We start from the raw sequence: 17,857 nt of genomic DNA, 5'->3' as shown, positions 1-17,857 counted from the left end.
GCATGGGTCCTCTTTGGCAAGATTATCTGCAATGCTAAACCTGAATCTCTTTGGTCGTACTTGGGCATTCCCTGAAGTTAGGCCACACCCCTTTTCAGTACAATAGATGTGGTGAGAATATTTGGAGTACAAAAGAATGACAGAGCTTCAAGGCACTCTATGCAGGGCCAGATCCCAGGGCAACTACAAACTTTCTTCCTAGAGGTTACTAAACGTATCAGTGAACTCAAATAACATAAAGAAATATTTACAGGCAATTTTCTACATGTAGCCAAATATTTTAATATAGCTGTATCTGAAATGTTATCCACATTTTAATAATGTCAATTATTAACTAAATTTTTTTGTAAAAATGACATATTTTACACATCTTCTATTTACAATAGCAATATACTTAAATGTTATAAAACATCCACTTTTGACCTTTAAAATATATGTATACTAGGACTCAGATTAGATTATGTTACCATTTACAGCAAACGTAAGGCTTGCCATGAAACTAAACATCCAATGAAAATTTCAGGTTCAGTCTAGTTTAATAAAGACTGAGCCGTAACAAAAACCATAGGAAATGTGCAAATACCAGAAAAGGCAATAACATTAAAAAAATATCAAACTGGCAATTAAAAAAATTAACACTGAAAATGTTCAATAAATTAAAACAATGTATCGCATTTTGTTTTCACTGAATTCTTCATAATTCCCCCCCCACACACACATTCTCATCCAAAATCTTCTCAACGTTCTCTCCTGGTCTATTCCGAGTCAAGGCCATGCATCAGATGTCAGTATTGGAGGATCCTCCTGGCACTCCTGGTGGGGCTGTGATTGTTTTACTGATTGCATGGGAATAAGATTGTTCCACTCCTTGCTGCTTTGCAAAATCCTCCTTGTACATGATCTTTTAAAAACAATGAACACAAGACGGATGAAAGAAAGTGAAATTTATGGGATATCATCAATGGCACTATAGCATTTTCAATATAAAATTTGTTTCCAAGAATTATAATGGGCAGGCATTCTGTGCTAATAACTTGAGCAGCTACTAGCTAAATGGAAGAAAACTGTTAAAGAAGTCTTTCTAGCTAATCCACACCTCTTCCACACCCTCAAAGCCTATATGAAGTGCTCCTTGAAGAAGACCAGGAATGAAGTGTACTCTTGTTCATTTGCTGCTCCCTTTCTCTCATGGCTTCCTTTCCCTTATTAATGCTAATGCTAACCATAGTTTTCTGCAGTAGAAAAGATCAAGAGCTCAGTAGCACCTGTAAGACTAACAAAATTTGTTAGTCTTATAGGTACTGCTGGACTCTTGCTCTTTTCTACTGCTACAGACAGATTAACAGAACTACCCATCTTGATCCATCTCCATTCTTTTCTATGATACTCAAATCAACCATCCCTCCAAACCAGAAACAAGAATTTTGAAACTTCATTTATTATTTGTTTGTTCTATACTCCACCCTTCTCCCAATGGGGACCTAAGTGGCTTACATAATTCTCCTCATCTCCATTTTATCCCCACAACACCCCTGTGAGGTAGGTTAGGCTGAAAATGTGTGACTGGTCCAAGAAAGGATAAAGAAGGGAGAGCTTGGGGTGAGCCTGTAGTCATTTTTTCTAACCACGCTGTAGAGGATCATTTGCATCAAGTCATAGTGCAAATGTATTTGAACCTGCCCCAGTTTGATGTTGCCTCATCACATATGTGGTTTTTAGCCCCAAGACGTAAAAAGTATATGCATTGCAAGTGTTCGGTCTGAGAAATTGATGTGAAGATGAGAAAAGGGTTATCCATGAAGTTTTTATGCTCCTTAAAATAAACACCTCCCTTTTGATGTTCTGCTAAAGAAAAGTGTATTAGAGATGATATCCTAGATAAATGTTCAGCGCTGGTTAATATGGAATATCAGCATGTGAGAGAATGGGACAGTAAAAGAACACGTAGACATAAAGAAAACCAACGTACCACTTCTGGCTATAGTATTGAGGGAAACATTAGACAGTGAAGCAGAGAAGTTGTATAAGCATTGACCATGACAGAGCTGCCAGAAAAAGAGAGAAAACATGTTGATGAAGGTGTTGCTACCAGCGGAGAAACAAACAATGCCACAAATGAGAAACACTGGACTCCAATGGCCTCATGAGAAAACACAGGTGTTCAGCTAAGGACTGGTTCACGTATTTCTTTTCCACATGACAAAGTCACCACAAGGTGATTTTATGATAGCAGTTTGTACAGTTAATATAGGGTTTGAATACATCCAGAGTGACCAGAAGAGCCTATAGTTTGCTTCGGAGTGGGGAATGTGCCCTCTTATCACAGAAGGGCAGCACGTTCAGTCAGCAAACACAATCCTTCCATGTGTAAAGTCATCACAAGGAGATTTTGCCAACTCCAAACAAGTGCACGGTCCCTGAGATGGTATGTAAGGACACTGGTTGTAAAATAATTCACTTAATGCATAAGAAATGCTGTAGCAGTATACATGCTGGAGACAGGGCCTATCAAATCTAATTTAGAATAAACCACCACAACTTTTCTAATGACTTATATGCGGATAGTGCTCTCAAGTCAGAGTTGACTTAAGGTGATCCCTGGTGGGGTTTTCATGGCAAGAGACTAACAGAGGTGGTTTGCCATTACCTGCCTCTGCAGCCCTAGTCTTCACTGAAGGTCTCCCATCCAATTACTAACCAAGGCCAATCCTGCTTAGCTTCTGAGATCTGACAAGATGAGGTTCACCTGGGCTATTCAGATCAGGGCAAATGACTTTTATATGGAGTTTCAATAGCTTTGTTATATTACCCTTCAGTTTTTTTGGAATATTCCTTAGTTCAATGGCTTGTATGTATGGGGACAAATGAGTATGGCTGGTCTTCATGCAGGCATTTCTCTTGCTATGGTTAAACCTAACTGAAAGGGAAGGGAAACACTTCGCCAGCATCACACTCTGTACTGCCTGCGCTGACCCTGCTAGCCCTCCCCCTTGTTTGTGGCAAGTTGCTGGAGGATCAACAAGGACTCAGCTGGTGGCACAAGTCTTGCCGGGGTTTAGAACTAGAGGCTGCACTGGAAAAAGACATCTATCCCCACTCCAAACTACATGGGTACCAGAATAGTGATTAATGAAGACTGCAAACTATAGGAGATATTTTGTTACTTCATAACAGTGGCAAGGCTAAAAGAAACAAATCACATTTTTCTTTAATAAAAATCTGTGAATGGTACATCTCAGATGATTCAGTGGGCAACAACTTGTGGCTTTTTGTATTTGTATCATCAATGGTATTAGTGATTCTGAACTCATTGTAACTTCAGGACAGGGCACTAACGCTAAAGAGGCCCTTGAATATCTTCCTGATCAGTTCCCATTAAAAACAGGCAAAGTAGTGAGCAACCTTTCGAGCTCAGAGAATTCTTCTGCAAGGCAGAATGTAAAAGGGGGAAACAAAAAAGAAAAAGGTGTGTGTGAGTGAGAAAGAGAGAGAGGGCAGGGAAGGATAAGATGTTGCTGGGCATTATAAAAAGTCCATTTTTCTAACAGACATGAGGTCCCTGCAATCAGACTTGATCTTATGTGAATACTACTGAGATTCTCAATGAAAGGACTGATCGGCTTGACTTTTTTCTGGAGCCAACAAAAACCATGAACGTATTTGGTATTAGAGAAATGAGAAGCTTAAGAAACAAGGGAACAGAATGTCAAACCTGTTCATTCATAACTTCAGAGAGTTCATTGAGCATATCCTTGTAATGAGATTTCATTTCTTCTTGATATTCTAACTGGTCCTCTTTAATAAGGCGTTCGTTGACTTCAAGGGCTTGTCCGCAGGCTTCTGCAAACTGCCTGCACAACACAGATTACACCAAAACTATAATGTCTAGACAGCAAAGCCAGGATTACTTTTCTAATTATTGATCAAATCAGAGTTATCACAATGGAGACACATGGATTCCAGCACCTGCCCCCCTGAATGAAATCTGTGACTCGAGGTCACAGCCAGGTTCTTAGTCAGAATTTGGCTTAAGGACAAAGAACTTCCCTTTTACCTCTTTATAGTAACTGAGAAACGTAAGAGTGCAGTCCCAAACAGCATCACATTTTTCTAAGCCCACTGATCTCACTGACTTTACAAGGGTGTAACTCTTCTTAGGATTATAGTGTCCTTAGAAATATAGTGTCTGGATCAGGCGAAGTGATGGTTATTGCTTTATGCTGCTCTGATAAGACCTCACTTAGAGTACTATGTTCAGTTTGGGGCAATACAATTGAAGAAGGATGTTGACAAGATGGAATGTGTCCAAAGGAAGATAACAAAGATGGTGAGAGGTCCGGAGACCAAGTTCTATGAGGAAAAGTTGAAGGATCTGGGTATGTTTACCCTGGAGGGGAAGCAGTTGAGAGGTGATATGATAGACCTTTTCAAGTATTTCAAGGGCTGTCACATAGAGAATGGAGTGGAGTTGTTTTCTGTTGACCCAGAGGGTTGGAACAGAAACAACAGGTTAAAATTAAAGCAAGAGTTTTGGGCTAAACATTAGGAAGAACTTCCTGACAGAGTAGTTCCTCAGTGGAACAGGCTTCCTCAGGAAGTGGTGACCTCTGCTTCCTTGGAGGTGTTTAGAAGAGGTTAGATGGCCACTCGACAGCAATGAAGATGCTATGACTCAGTATGAATTTAGGCGAATCGGGAGAGGCAGGGCACGAAGGGATAGGCTGGAGCTAGGCGCTTGTGATGCTTTCTTACATAACCAGGGTAATGCTGATTGCCACTTTGGGGTCCGGAAGGAATTTTTCTCCTGGCCCTTTCCCCCCTTCCTCTGGCCATAGAGCAGGGGTCAGCAGGGGAGGTGAAGGGGGGAGATAGCTGTGATTGTTGGACCAGATGACCTTTGGGATTTCTTCCAGTTCTATGTTTCTATGATTGCACTGTAAATGCATCGCCACCTCTAGAACTAGAAAGCTTACCTGAAGATTTCCTTCAGAAGTTTAACTTGGTTATCTGGATATTTCTTGGCATTTGTTTCTTCAAGAAAAGCTCGAGCATATGCCATTGGTCCAGCATTTACCTTTCAGAAGAAAACATCATAATGAAGGACAAAGTGGGAGATTGGCTGTGGCTCAGTGACAAAGCAGATGCCTTGCACACAAAAGCCTCCAAGTTCTGGAAACTTTCAGAAAGCAAACGCTGGGCAAGACCATTCTGTGCCTGAGACTATGGAGCTGCTATTGTTGGTGCTGGTCAGGGGACCAAGTGTAAGAGGCAGCTTTACAAGTTCATGTCTTGCTATGAGCAAACCTTTTGAGGTACGCTATCTGTTTTTCAATGGGAACAAAGACTTCAGTGTGTGCCTGCAATGATGACTGCTTATAGTCCTGCCCTGCCACGTAGAATGAATTCTGCTGCCATGCCAGAACCACTTCAGATGGTGAAGACAAGCTGAACATTTCAGTCTTAGGCTATAAAGCAGAGGGTGTGCTTAAGGCAACATACAACCCAGCGGCTGCCACAAAGTGCCCTTTCTCAGTAAGAACCTGAATAACTTCATATACTCTTTTTTTTTTTTAAGAAGGGAAATTTTCTTCTATGCTTTGCATTGTTAACATTGTTAAGCCCCAATGGAGGGTTAAGCCACATTCACCTTGACACTGACACTTCCTTGCAGTTTCAGCTGGAGCCTAATCATATCCACTTCTTCCATCGTGCAAAGCTGATTGAGTTCGGAAATCTTTTTAGACATCTCATCAATAGCAACTTCGATGGGATTCAGTTCTGTGCTCACTTGGCTTATGACTTGTATTCTTTTCTTCACGTAAGGAAATAAATGGCTGGCTGTACTCAAAAATATAAAGGACACATTTAAGGAAAATCCCCCTACCACAGTGTTCAGTCTATGGAAGAGACAGCATATTAACCTCATGCATATAACTGAGCAACAAATCTAAGATGTAACCATGCAACTTCCTATAACTTGTTTGCTATTCTAAACAGGGATAAATTTACATGAACTAAAATGCCGTATGTCCAAGTTTTTCATATTCTTGAAGTGTAAAAATTATGGCCTTCCTGTTTTAAAAGTCTGGCATTTCTGATTAATCAATTGTCCAATGAATTATAAGATAACGTGTTATTAACTGCAAAGAAACCTGAATCATCTCCCCCAAAATGAATACGAGAGAATAATTCCCCCACACTATAATAAAAGCAGATGTTCTGTATACAAATGTCTAGGCAGGTGATTGACATTGCTATTTTATGCAGATTTACTCAGGAATAAGTCCAACTGTAGTCAGTGGGGTTTTCTTCTGAGTAAGTGAGTGAAAGAGTATGTGGTGAGTTCTGAAACGATTCCTGAAAATAACAATTCTCAAGCAAAACCTTCAGTGACTTCTCAGCATGCTAAATAACGCCGCAACGCGCATACTTGTTAGGACGGTTCGTCTCTTGCACTGCTCTTCTACCCCTCCATGCTTCTTTCCTGACAGCGTGAATGGGGTTTCAAACACAAAGCGGTTGATGTTATGATGCATTTCAAAGTCCGTCTTCCGCTCTTCTGCTTCCTTCTCTTCAAAGAAAGGTGTGACATATGTCACCTGGATATAGGCATACTTCGGATCTAAATCTTTGGGATTAACCTATTATGAATGAAACAAAAGCACTTAGAATACTGACCGTACTAAATACTGACTGAAGGGAAACACGGACACGTTTTCTCTGCTGTTGACAGGTGCGCTTGCCTTTTTACTTGGATACTCTATGCTAGCAACCAGGAATCAAGAGAGAAGCCTCTTCACAGTAGAGGTGAAGGGACACAAATTCTCAAGGAAAGCCTTTTTGGAGCAGTTCCTCAGTTCAGTTTAAAAGGGGGGGCAGTGCTCTATTTGTACAGTTTCCATTCATTTCAATAGGGCTTGTGCAGGAGAATTGCCCAAAGAGATTGAGCTTCGAGTTGGGTGAATATTTTTTTCCATACCTTGTTGGAGTCTTGAATTATCTTCACATTGTCTGCTCCAAACTTATCTGCATAAAGCTTAAGTAATCTCTGGGAAATCTCAGACAAGCCTGTTAATTTGGGCTCTTTGTAGATGTATTCCTTTCCCTCCTCCTCTTCAAAGAAGCCCTGATCAAAACACAAATCATACATATAAGAGTAAATCAAGTACAATAAGATGGTGATATGTCAAGCAATGTACTGTTCATTTAAGTGTAACAAATCTAACTATTGAGATAACAACAGCACCCTCCTCCCAGGCTTTTCTTGAATGCTGCAGCTTGTGTTCAATGAAAGAATGGAATGCATTAAAACCAAACTCTGTATTAGCACAAGATGAATTCTAAACTTTTACCAGCAGGATACAACCCTAATGTGAAATGTGACATAAAACAACTTTGGAGATTAAAGTATTAGTAAGCATATGATTGCATTGTGCGTGGGAAGGCAGTGTGATATAGCCCAGTCTCAGATCCTGGAAGCTAAGCAGACTCAAGTACCACCAAGGAAGACTGAGGAAGGCAATGGCAGTCCACCTGTGCTCCTCTCTTGGCTTGAAAACCCCTTGATGGGTCACCATAAGACAGTTGCTGCTTGAAAGCGCACAGGTACATAATGCATTGCTTTTTTGGGAGGAGACTGCCACCCTGTGGTGAAGGCTAGTAACTGGCATAAGAGGTATTGAAAATAGCAGCAGCAGCTCTGTGAATCTAAGGCAGGCACTGTCTCAGCATGAAAGAAATAAAAAGACAAATGTTGATACCTGAGTTTAATGAAGTTGTGGTCTACTTAAAGGAACATGGTGTGCTAGTTAGTAAGGCCATTGTGGAGTGGGTAGTTCTAACATGACATGCTAGGGAGGCTGGCTTAGATAGCCAGATGAAAGGTCCCCTGGTACAACTCAGCTCACCGTACAGTTACAGACCTAACCTGTTTTCCTTGTAAGGAGAGGTAGGTGCAAGGTAAATTTCACACTTGACCCTTGCTCTGCAGGTTGCAGCGTATCCTTGCTACCAGAGTCTATATTCCCACTGTTGGGCCATCCAGCCTGCTGTGACTGAGATATATGCAAGGTGGGAATGAGGCTTTGCTTCTTGCTTAAAGTTGCATGGACCATGTGAGATCCCATACAGGTCTCAGAAATCATAACTGCTGCCTCTTCTCCACGCCCCAGCACTGATCTCCTGCTTCACAGTCTTTACTAACAGCCCAGACAGCTTGCCCCCCACTCCCGCTTTTTGTTTTGTAACATTAATTCAGCCATTGCAACCAAAACTTGGGGGTGGGGGTGGGGGTGGGTGGGAGGTAAAAGTACAATTAACATAAATGCTGTGCTGTAGGAGCCAATTATAGTATTATAGTTCACTCTATAGTTTACTCTACCCTGACCTGAATAACTCAGGTGAGCCTGATCTTGTCAGATCTCGGAAGCTAAGCAGGGTCAGCCTTGGTTAGTAATTGGATGGGAGACCTTCAACGAAGACAAGGGTTGCAAAGGCAAGCAATGGCAAACCATCTGTGTTAGTCTCTTGCTATGAAAACCCCACCAGGGGTCACCATAAGTCGCTTACGACTTGAGGGCACTCTCCATCACAGTATTTCACTCCACTCATTGACTCTAGTGGGCTTAGAAAGGTATAAATGCTTAGGATCATACTATTAGCATGATTCTTCAAACATTTACAAAAAGTAGGACTTCTTGAAAACTGGCTACAACCTAGCACATAAGTCCCACTGGAATAAACAGAAGAAGTTAGGAGTCACTGATGTGAGTTTCATTATTTTCAGTGGGACAGCCACAACTAAGAGCATGGCTACACAATACTCTTGACGAGGGCTTTTTTTCTGGGAAAACAGGTGGTGGAACACAGTGGTGGAACTCAGGACCGCACAATGACATCACTTTGGGTCAGCTGGAAAGTGGTGGAACGGAGTTCCGGCACCTCTTAAAAATTGTCACGGGGATTTCCTCCCTCCCACCCACATGCTGGAGCAGCACGGAGGGCAATCTAAACTCCCCTCTGTCTGGAGCTCAGAGAGTGGGGCCACCAGCCATGTGACCCTTTTCAAGAGGTGCTGGAATTCCATTCCACCGTGTTCCAGCTGAAAAAAAAGCCCTGCTCTTGACACATGTTGGGTGTATTGTGTAGTTTAGCACTAAGACTTGCTCAAAGCAGGCAGCAAAAGAAGGTGGTAGAATTCTAAAATGGTAGCATGGGCTATACCACTTCAGCATGTGTGCGTGTATAAGGGGAGGGCGTATTCTTAATTTTCCCCTGTGTAAAAATCCCTGCAAATAAAAACGTCTAGACTAACTCATCACATGCTATGCTAGTTTTCCACTCATACAGAATTGTTAATGTTGTGAGAACTTTGGAAAATATGATTCCTCGTCTGTAGTCTCAAGTGGTACAGTCCATTCTACCAACTCAGCACTCTGCCATCCTATTACAACTGTGGGGCTCTAATGCATATACAGAATTCTGAATGAGCATCAAGCTCCCCCCCGCCCCGCCCCCGCGACTGCAGAATGCTCCATATGTTCTTACGGCAGTTCTTGGTCAAGTATGTTTGGGAGCCCTGGGTGACCACTAGTCTGTTGCATCTGGACAACAGTGGTTTAGCATTAACACTTTTCATTTCAACAAGGGCAGAGGTTCTTATCTTTCTCATAAAAGACTATCTGTAAGTATCTGCTCACAGTGAACTCTGGTTATACCATAAGTGATCATGGACAGCTGAGAAGTTATGTAAGCATAAATGAGATAAGGCTATATATTATTTTGCAAAGACTGTATAGATTAGATTGTTTAGCTGTTTGCAAGCATGCTAGTAAAGAGTTTTACAAAAATTTTAAAACTTGCACTGTGCCTTAATTAATATATCCCTATAAAATTCAAAATTGAAATAACTGGACTTCATTCATATCTAGATGTTTACATTCTGATGAAAGATCTTTGGCAACTGAAATGCTGCAGCTGCAATTAAAGACTCTGCATACCTGGCAAAAGTAAACCTGATCCCCTTAAAATTAAAATGAAAGGATTTAGGATTCAAATACAGGGAGAGATGGAAGAAGATAAAGCTAAAATTATATAAGAGATATTTTAGTAAAACAATCTGTGTGGTAAGTAGCTCCTGCTACCTCCCCTCTGATTGGCTGACTCTAATAGCTACCCCACCAATGTTGTTGCCTTATGGGTTAAAGAACAGTCTTATCAATGTAAAACGGAGTATCTTATTCCATGTTACAGCCTGATGTGAAATTAGCCTGTGCTCCTGTGCATGCATGCTGAGTGGGCAGGAAAGAAACAAAGTTCTGTTATGCCCCATAGGCATCCTGCTGTGATGAGGCATTACATCCATACACATAGAAGAGCTGTGTTGTTTGTGTTTTGGCTGTACAAAACATTATACTGAAGCTCAGTATGCATTAATTTAAGGGAGAACGTTTTTTAAAACCTTACACTATAAACATGATTATTAATGACTAGAAATAAAGCCCATTGTGGTAAAAAAATACAACAGGCTCTAGAAAGGGGAGAGCGGGCAGGCAGGTATTCCCTCCTCATCCCTCACTGATCCTGGCCAGTGAAGGAGGGAGGTGGGCATTGCCACCTGCTCCACACCTGATCTCAGCAACATGAAGGGGTGGTGGGCTTTGCTACCTGCTGCATGTCTGATAGAGGGAAGGTAAAGCGGGGCAGGCATTGCCACCTACTCCAATCCTGATTCCAGCTGGAAGAAAACGGGCATTGCCTTCTCCTCTGCGCCTGATTGCGGCTGGGTGAAGAGAAAAGGCATCCCTGCCTGCTCCAAGCCTGATCACAGCTGGGTAAAGGGGGCGGGCATTTTCATCTGCTCTGCTCCTAATGCCAGTTGTGATAAGGAGGGGGTGGGCATTGCCACCTGCTCCGCTCCTAATACAAGCTGAGCTAAGGTGGGGTGTGTGCATTGCCACTTGCTCTGCTCATAATACCAGCTGGGTTAAGGTGGAGGTGGGCATTGCCACTTGCTCCACTCCTAATACCTCTTGGGTTAAGGTGGGGGTGGGCATTGCCTCCGCCTCTGCTCCTAATACCAGCTGGGTTAAGGTGGGGGTGCACATTGCCACCTGCTCTGCTACTAATGCCAGTTGCGATAAGGCAGGGGGTGGGCATTGTCACTTGCTTTGCTCCTAATACCAGCTGGGTTAAGGCAGGGGTGGGCATTACCACCTGCTCTGCTCCTGATCCCAGCTGGCTGAAGGGGGGCAGGCATTGCCACCTCCTCCTCTCCTAATACCAGCTGGGTTAAAGTGGATGTGCGCATTGCCACCAGCTCTGCTCCTAATGCCAGTTGTGATAAGGCAGGGAGTACGCATTGCTACCTGCTCTACTCCTAATACCAGCTGGGTTAAGGCGGGGGTGGGCATTGCCACCTGTTACACTCCTAATATCCTCTGTGTTAAGGTGGGGGATGGGCATTGCCACCTGCTCCACTCCTAATACCACCTGGGTTAAGGCAGGGTGTGGGCATTGCCACCTTCTTCACTCCTAACATCAGCTGGCTTAAGCCGGGGGATGGGAATTGCCATCTGCTCCACTCCTAATACCAGCTGGCTGAAGGGTGGTGGGCATTGCCACCTTCTCAGTTTCTAATACCAGTTGGGTTAAGATGGGGTGGGCATTGTTACCTGCTCTGCTCTTATTACCGGCTGTGTTAAGGCAGGAGGTGGGCATTGCCATCTCCTCCACTCTTAATACCAGTTGGGTTAAAGCAATGAGTGGGCACTGCCACCTGCTCCGCTTCTGATTGCAGCTGGCTGAAGGGGGTCGGTTATTGCCACTGGTTCCGTTCCTAGTATCAGCTGGGTTAATGCAGGGGGTGGTCATTGCTACCTGCCCCACTCCTAATACCACTTGGGTTAAGGCAGGGGGCATGCATTGCCACCTGCTCCACTCCTAATACCCGCTGGCTGAAGGGGGTAGGCATTGCCACCTGCTCTAGTACTAATACCAGCTGGATTAAGGTGGTGGTGGGCATTGCCACCTGCTCCACTCCTAATATCAGCTGGGTTAAGGTGGGGGTGGGCATTGCCACCTGCACTGCACCTAATACCAGCTGGGTTAAGGCGCAGGGAGGGTATTGCCACCTACTCCGCTTCTGTTCCCTGCCAGGGCTTCCCACCACGTCATGTTTTCTGGAGCTATATGGTGAGTTACCTGGGCTTTCCTCTGTGGCAGCTCCCTCTGGTGGTGCCCCAGGGTATAAAGTGAGTTGTCTGAAACATATTTACTCAATTATATAGTAAAATGTTAGCATTAAATAACCGTCTCTATATGCCACCCTAATATTCTTGAAAGAAACATCACATACCAAGATATTATATAGTATTCCTAGCTATCCAGACCCCCCCCCCCTAAAATAGGCAGGTGAAGAGTGGAAGTGAAAAGGGAAGTCTTGTGTCAAGCTCTTCCTTGCCCCCCACCCTTAGAAAAATGTTAATTTTTACCTTGTGTGCTATGCTATCTCTGCTCATCAGCTCTCTGAATGTGATGAAATCAAGACATGGGATGTTTGGCTGCATGTTACAGAATAAGGGAGTGAGAGCTTGACTCAAGGCTGCCATTTTTAGTGACAATCTTGTAATATGTGCACACTGGTTCCTTGACAAAACCAATTTTTTCTTTTTTAATTAATTAAAGACAAAACCAATTTTTTCAACATGGCCTCAGAGATACTTCCATGAAATACCACATACTTCTGAATTCTTTGTAAAATAGCCTGTGGTTTAGTTACTTGTTTACACCGACCTCAAGCTCACCGGATAGCATCTGTTTTTTTTTTAAAAGAAGTGTTTCTTTTCACAAGCTCCGGATGCAGTGACTCATGCTGTACGGCACTGCTGACAGTTGGACATTTTGAGGAAGCAATGAAGAGGCATTTTGTTTTTGAGGTTAGGAGCTTTGTGAAAACTGTATGGAGTTCACAACACCCTTAGATATACATAATTAAACCTATTTTGTTTAATCTGAGTGAAGCATGAAGGTAGGAAGGACATAATGTTTGTTGCCTATTGCTCCAAGTGGCTTTGTGAATAATGGAATTGAACAATACACCGTCTCCTTATGAGCCCTAAGATTCTCATTTAGAATTTTGTATTTCAGATGCATTCATGAACCACGGAATTAGAATTCTCTGTGGCTGTTTCGGCAAACCTGTCCTTGCTAGGAGGGAGCAGCGGCTTTTCTGCATGTTCGACTTATTCCTGATTTTCTTAGCAGTTGATCCACAAGCATTGGAATTAGATTGGATGCTGCTCTTTAGCACATCTGACCTCCCTCTGCATTTTTACAGTTGTGGATTCAGTTTATTTTCTTCCTCATATGCCTTAAATAATCAAGATTTTCAAGGGAGGGTGCTGCACCCCTCCCCCCCTCTAAAACTTTTTATGCATTCTTATATTGACGTATCAATAAGGGCTGAATATTTTTAAAGGTTGAAAATGAACACTCTGGCTGTCTTTGCATGGGGAAGCCTAAAAGGGGAGTAGTTCTGCCACCCATCCCTCACCCACCCACCCCCCAGTCCAAATCGGAGTGCCTTGCCCTGGCCAACTCAGATCAAGGAGGCAGAGGCTGGCACCAGTGACGCAAAATGACCTCTGTGGGGACAGAGTTTGGATCAGCAGTGGCTTAGATCCCTTTCAAACAATGCCATTTTTTCTGGCACTGGAAGTGGCTACCCCCTCCCCTTGGCCACCAGGGCCTTTGCCATTTTTAAAAAATCATCACTTTCATGTTGCTGTATCGAAATATCACTGTAATGATAGCTGCAATGGGCTCTCTGAATTCCCAGCTTTCATTAAAAAAGGTAAGTCTCTAGCCCCTTTGAGGAGATATAAGGAAATAAGCATATCTCTGTAATGGAGGGGCTTTTTTTTTTAATTGAAGCTGGGAATTCAGAGAACCTGCTGCATCTATTATTACAACAGTAGATTGATATAGCAATATGAAAGTGACAATTTAAAAAAAGATTGAAAACAAAACCAGGAGGGGGGACAAAGAAGGCGGGGGGAGGGGAGGAGTGGTTCGATGATGACAAATGTCCAATCATCAAAAAGTGGGTTGGAGGTGGGTGGGACTGAGTGGGACAAATAAAACCAAAAGAAATAGTATGCACAAGGAACAGAGGCATCTCAGAATTGGCTTAAAAAAGATTGGATAAAAGTGGTCTTACAAGAATTAGAAAAAATCTTGGGGGGGGGGTAGGGGAGACCTGAAGCAAAAATTAAAGGCAAAAAAAAATGTGTGCAGAAATCAGGGGATAAACCAAAGAAATATGGGGTCACAGCCAATAAAACAACCCATGCAGAAAACACGCAGGTTTCAAATGAACACAAATGCAGTTACTATATGCACAAGTATTAACTAGTTCCCCTAATAGCAGTTTTGTATTTTTTAAAGAGAATTTTCCTATTAACCATTAACATTTCCCATTAGTGAAGCTTGCTTATAATGTATAACTAACCACTGGAGAGTTCTCCAATTTATTAAAAAAATATTTTCATGATTCAGGTTTTATGACTACTTTCACTAACTACTGGTGTTTTCAAGCTTTGGAAAGAAGTTATACATGTACTTGTGTAAACCTCTGGGTTGTTAAAAATGATAAGCACCCAGTGATAGTTAATGGGCTGGATCCTATGACTAAGTCTTTCTCCATCGGAGGAAGGATTTCTCCTTCTGGAGAAGAATTATTTTTTATTTACATTATTTATTTATTCAATGCTAGCTTTTTTGCTCAGTAGAAGGAAGTCAACAGGACCAAACCTAATCAGGCAGGGTGGCCAACTGATCAGAAAAGCCTTAGCTGCTTTTTCTTCAGGAGCAGCTGCCTGAAGGTCAAGGAGCAAAGCTTTTTCTTTCTCTTCTTCTAGTCTTGTACGTATAGTGTAAATGAACAGACAGCATATGCACCATGCTGTGCCCCAACTCACAGTATCTCTGCACAAGACATCTTACTCAGGGATGCTCGAGAGAAAGATCTTATACTTGTTCTCCCATTGTGGATACACATGCACTGCTAGGGAGACAGAACACACTTGATAATAAGACTACACAGAAAGTAAGTCCCTTAAGCATCCCCATGTAAGATGTCTTGTGTAGAGAGACTCTCTGACTCAGTATCAAGTACCATCTTGGGTAATCCCAAGAAGTTGGGCAATACCCTAAAGATCCCAAAGCAGTGGGATAAGGCTTTAAGCCTTATACCTGTTGCTGCTATGGATTTTAAGCTGTGATGTATTCAGCAAACAATTATGTTTCAGGTATATGACACCACAGCGCCTTTTAACAAAAGGATTAAGCACAGTGTCCAATTGTTGGTAGTTTAACTTACAACATGTATCTCTTAAGCATATGTTTTGGACATGTCCAGTAATTCAGTCCTTTGGAGTGTCAGTCATTACTCATATTAATTTTGTATTAGAATACTATTTTATTTTTCAGAATGTTAATGTGCTTTTAGACAACTGGCCTGTCTCTTGGAACCTAACCAATGGTCAATGGAAATGCATCCTCTGTGCCCTCATCGTCACTAAAAGACATACTATAACACTAGAAGACAAAAGCCTACTTCCTGTATCTCATTGGATTGAGGACCTTATAAACTTAACAACATTTGAACGTATCGCATATAGACGGCAATTGCGTATGGACATTTTTAGATATTTGGAAAGCTTTCATAGAAGCCTATGTACAGATTTGCCAACACTGTTTTTGTTTGTGTTCCCAGCATTGTTTTTCTTGTTTTTGTTTCTTTGTTTTGCACTGATAATTTTTTTAAAAAATAAAAAACCCCTAGACCCACGGAAAGCTATTGGAGTCCACCCCCAGAGCCCCAATATCATTGTCTTCGACCTCCTGGCTTTATTCCCAGGCCTCCTCTGGGTTCTGCTTTCAGATCCAGTGGCCTCAGCATCAGGCTCTGCCCAGGTAGCAGCATTTCTGTTGCAGGATTTGGTAGCCCTAAAATCACACCACACATTTATATTGCATGCTCAGGGCAAAAGCTGCAAGTTGCGTCATTCATTTGTGTGACTAGCAGGGCAAGTGTATGGGCCTTTTATCCACTCTTTCCTTATTCATAACGTGAGTCCTTGGGATCTACATCTCATTCTGGCTTCCCCCGTCATTGCCCAATTATATGTTTTGGGCCATAATAAAACCTGCTTGAAGAAAGGAAGCAAACAATCCCTATCTAGTTTTTACCGCAAGAAGCAATTTCTCTTGTCTTCTTTAGACTGAATAATTTGTGGATTCCTAGTACGGCAAGTGTCCTTCTCCAAGTGTCTTTCTAGATGCCCTGTCCTTTCAACATCTTTTTAAGTGAAGCGTCTCTGTACCTCCTTCACACCAGATATCTTAACCTTCCAAGCCATGCACGTTCACTTTCAATCACCAGATCTGACCATTTCCTTATTCAGCATGCCAGAAATTTGGATTTTTATCATCTCTTTGGCTCAATCCTGCCATAATTCTCAGTCTATCCCATGTTTTTATATGGACACTTTTCTTGATGTAGCTTTCAGGCTTTAGTTTGCTTCTCTGTAGACAAACCTTCTGTAGGCATATTGGCAGGGCTGGCTGAACGTATTTTGCTGTCTCTTCCTGTGCTGCTCCCCAGTCACTCCAGGACAAGCTGCCAATGCTATTGGAGCTTTCCATGGATGGTGGCCCTGGAGAGAAGCAGTGAGGAACCTGGAAGCAAAGATGGACCAAGGCCACATCTGTTGCCTCCTCCCATGCTGTTGCACCACATGGGAACATAACTGTATTTCTTTGCTTACTTATTTATTTACTTCATTTATACCCCATTTCCCCCCAATGGGGATCCAAGGTGACTTCCATCATTCTCCTCTCTTCTATTTTCTTCTCACAACAACCCTATGAGGTAGGTTTGGCTGAAAGTGTGTGACTGGCCCAAGGTCACCCATCAAGCTTCCATGGCAGAGTGAAGATCTGAACTTAGATGTCCCAGATCCTAGTCCAACACTCTAACTACTACACAACATTTCTTCTACAATATTAAAAATAAGCCCCAGTGGCATGCTAGAGTCCTCTGGGATTGTAGTATCCTAAGCAGCCACTTGGTATGCTTGGGCAATGAACTTGATTCCAGTTCTTTGACCCATTTTAGACACAGCTACCCAAATGCTGAGTGGAACTCAATCTGCAAAGTGGTCTACTATGCAGGATTGTCTTCCTGTTTAAAATCTGGTAGGGCTGGGAACTTGCCTCTCTGTTTCACGGCTGAAGGTTTAGTCCAGAGAGGCCAGTGGCAGCCCATTACCCTGGACATGAGGGCTAGTTTTGAATGTTTTGCTCCCACTCAGGGTGGCTTGTGAATATAACCATTTGTGACAAGCAGCAACATAACATTTCTTTTTCTAGCACACTGAAGAGAGGGCTTCCATAGGAAAATCCCTTTAAGATCATTATTTTACCCTATATTTTCACTGAGGAAACCACAGAAACAAGAATGACTTGCTCAAATGCAAATACATATTTGTAAACTCATTGCAAAAGGTCCCATTTTTTTGCAAGCAGAGAAGAGTCAGGTAACTCACCATTCTTTCAGAATGTTACTACCCACTCCCTTCCCTTCTGGCTATCACTGTCTCATTTTGTTCTGATAGCCAGCATAGGAGGAGAAAGCTCACGGTCTCCTTCCCGTCTTCTTATTCCCAGAGAAACTAGTGGTTGTGGAACTCCTTTTCTTCTGTCCTTGTACTAATCACATTTGAGGTCCATACGCACACCACATCTTTGTGGCCTAGTTTTATTCTGGGGTGGTTATCACATTACCAGAGTAATC

At 42.5% G+C, this 17,857-nt stretch overlaps 1 protein-coding gene across 1 annotated transcript in view; it reads right to left on the bottom strand.

The window, feature by feature from the left end:
* Positions 1-301: 301 nt before the first annotated feature.
* Positions 302-17,857, bottom strand: part of DOCK10 (dedicator of cytokinesis 10) — a 173,196-nt gene continuing 155,640 nt past the window's right edge. The window contains exons 51-56 of the mRNA XM_054982520.1: positions 6,980-7,126; positions 6,431-6,641; positions 5,648-5,838; positions 4,974-5,074; positions 3,713-3,851; positions 302-901 (exon numbers count right to left, since the gene is read on the bottom strand). Of these exons, the coding sequence (XP_054838495.1) occupies positions 779-901; positions 3,713-3,851; positions 4,974-5,074; positions 5,648-5,838; positions 6,431-6,641; positions 6,980-7,126 (912 nt within the window). The 3' untranslated portion in view covers positions 302-778. The remainder of the gene's footprint in view (positions 902-3,712; positions 3,852-4,973; positions 5,075-5,647; positions 5,839-6,430; positions 6,642-6,979; positions 7,127-17,857) is intronic.

Source organism: Eublepharis macularius, chromosome 6, assembly GCF_028583425.1.
Source record: "Eublepharis macularius isolate TG4126 chromosome 6, MPM_Emac_v1.0, whole genome shotgun sequence".
NCBI lineage: Eukaryota > Metazoa > Chordata > Lepidosauria > Squamata > Eublepharidae > Eublepharis > Eublepharis macularius.
The sequence above is the reverse complement of the archived record's forward strand: the minus strand, read 5'-3'. Positions and strand labels throughout refer to the sequence as shown.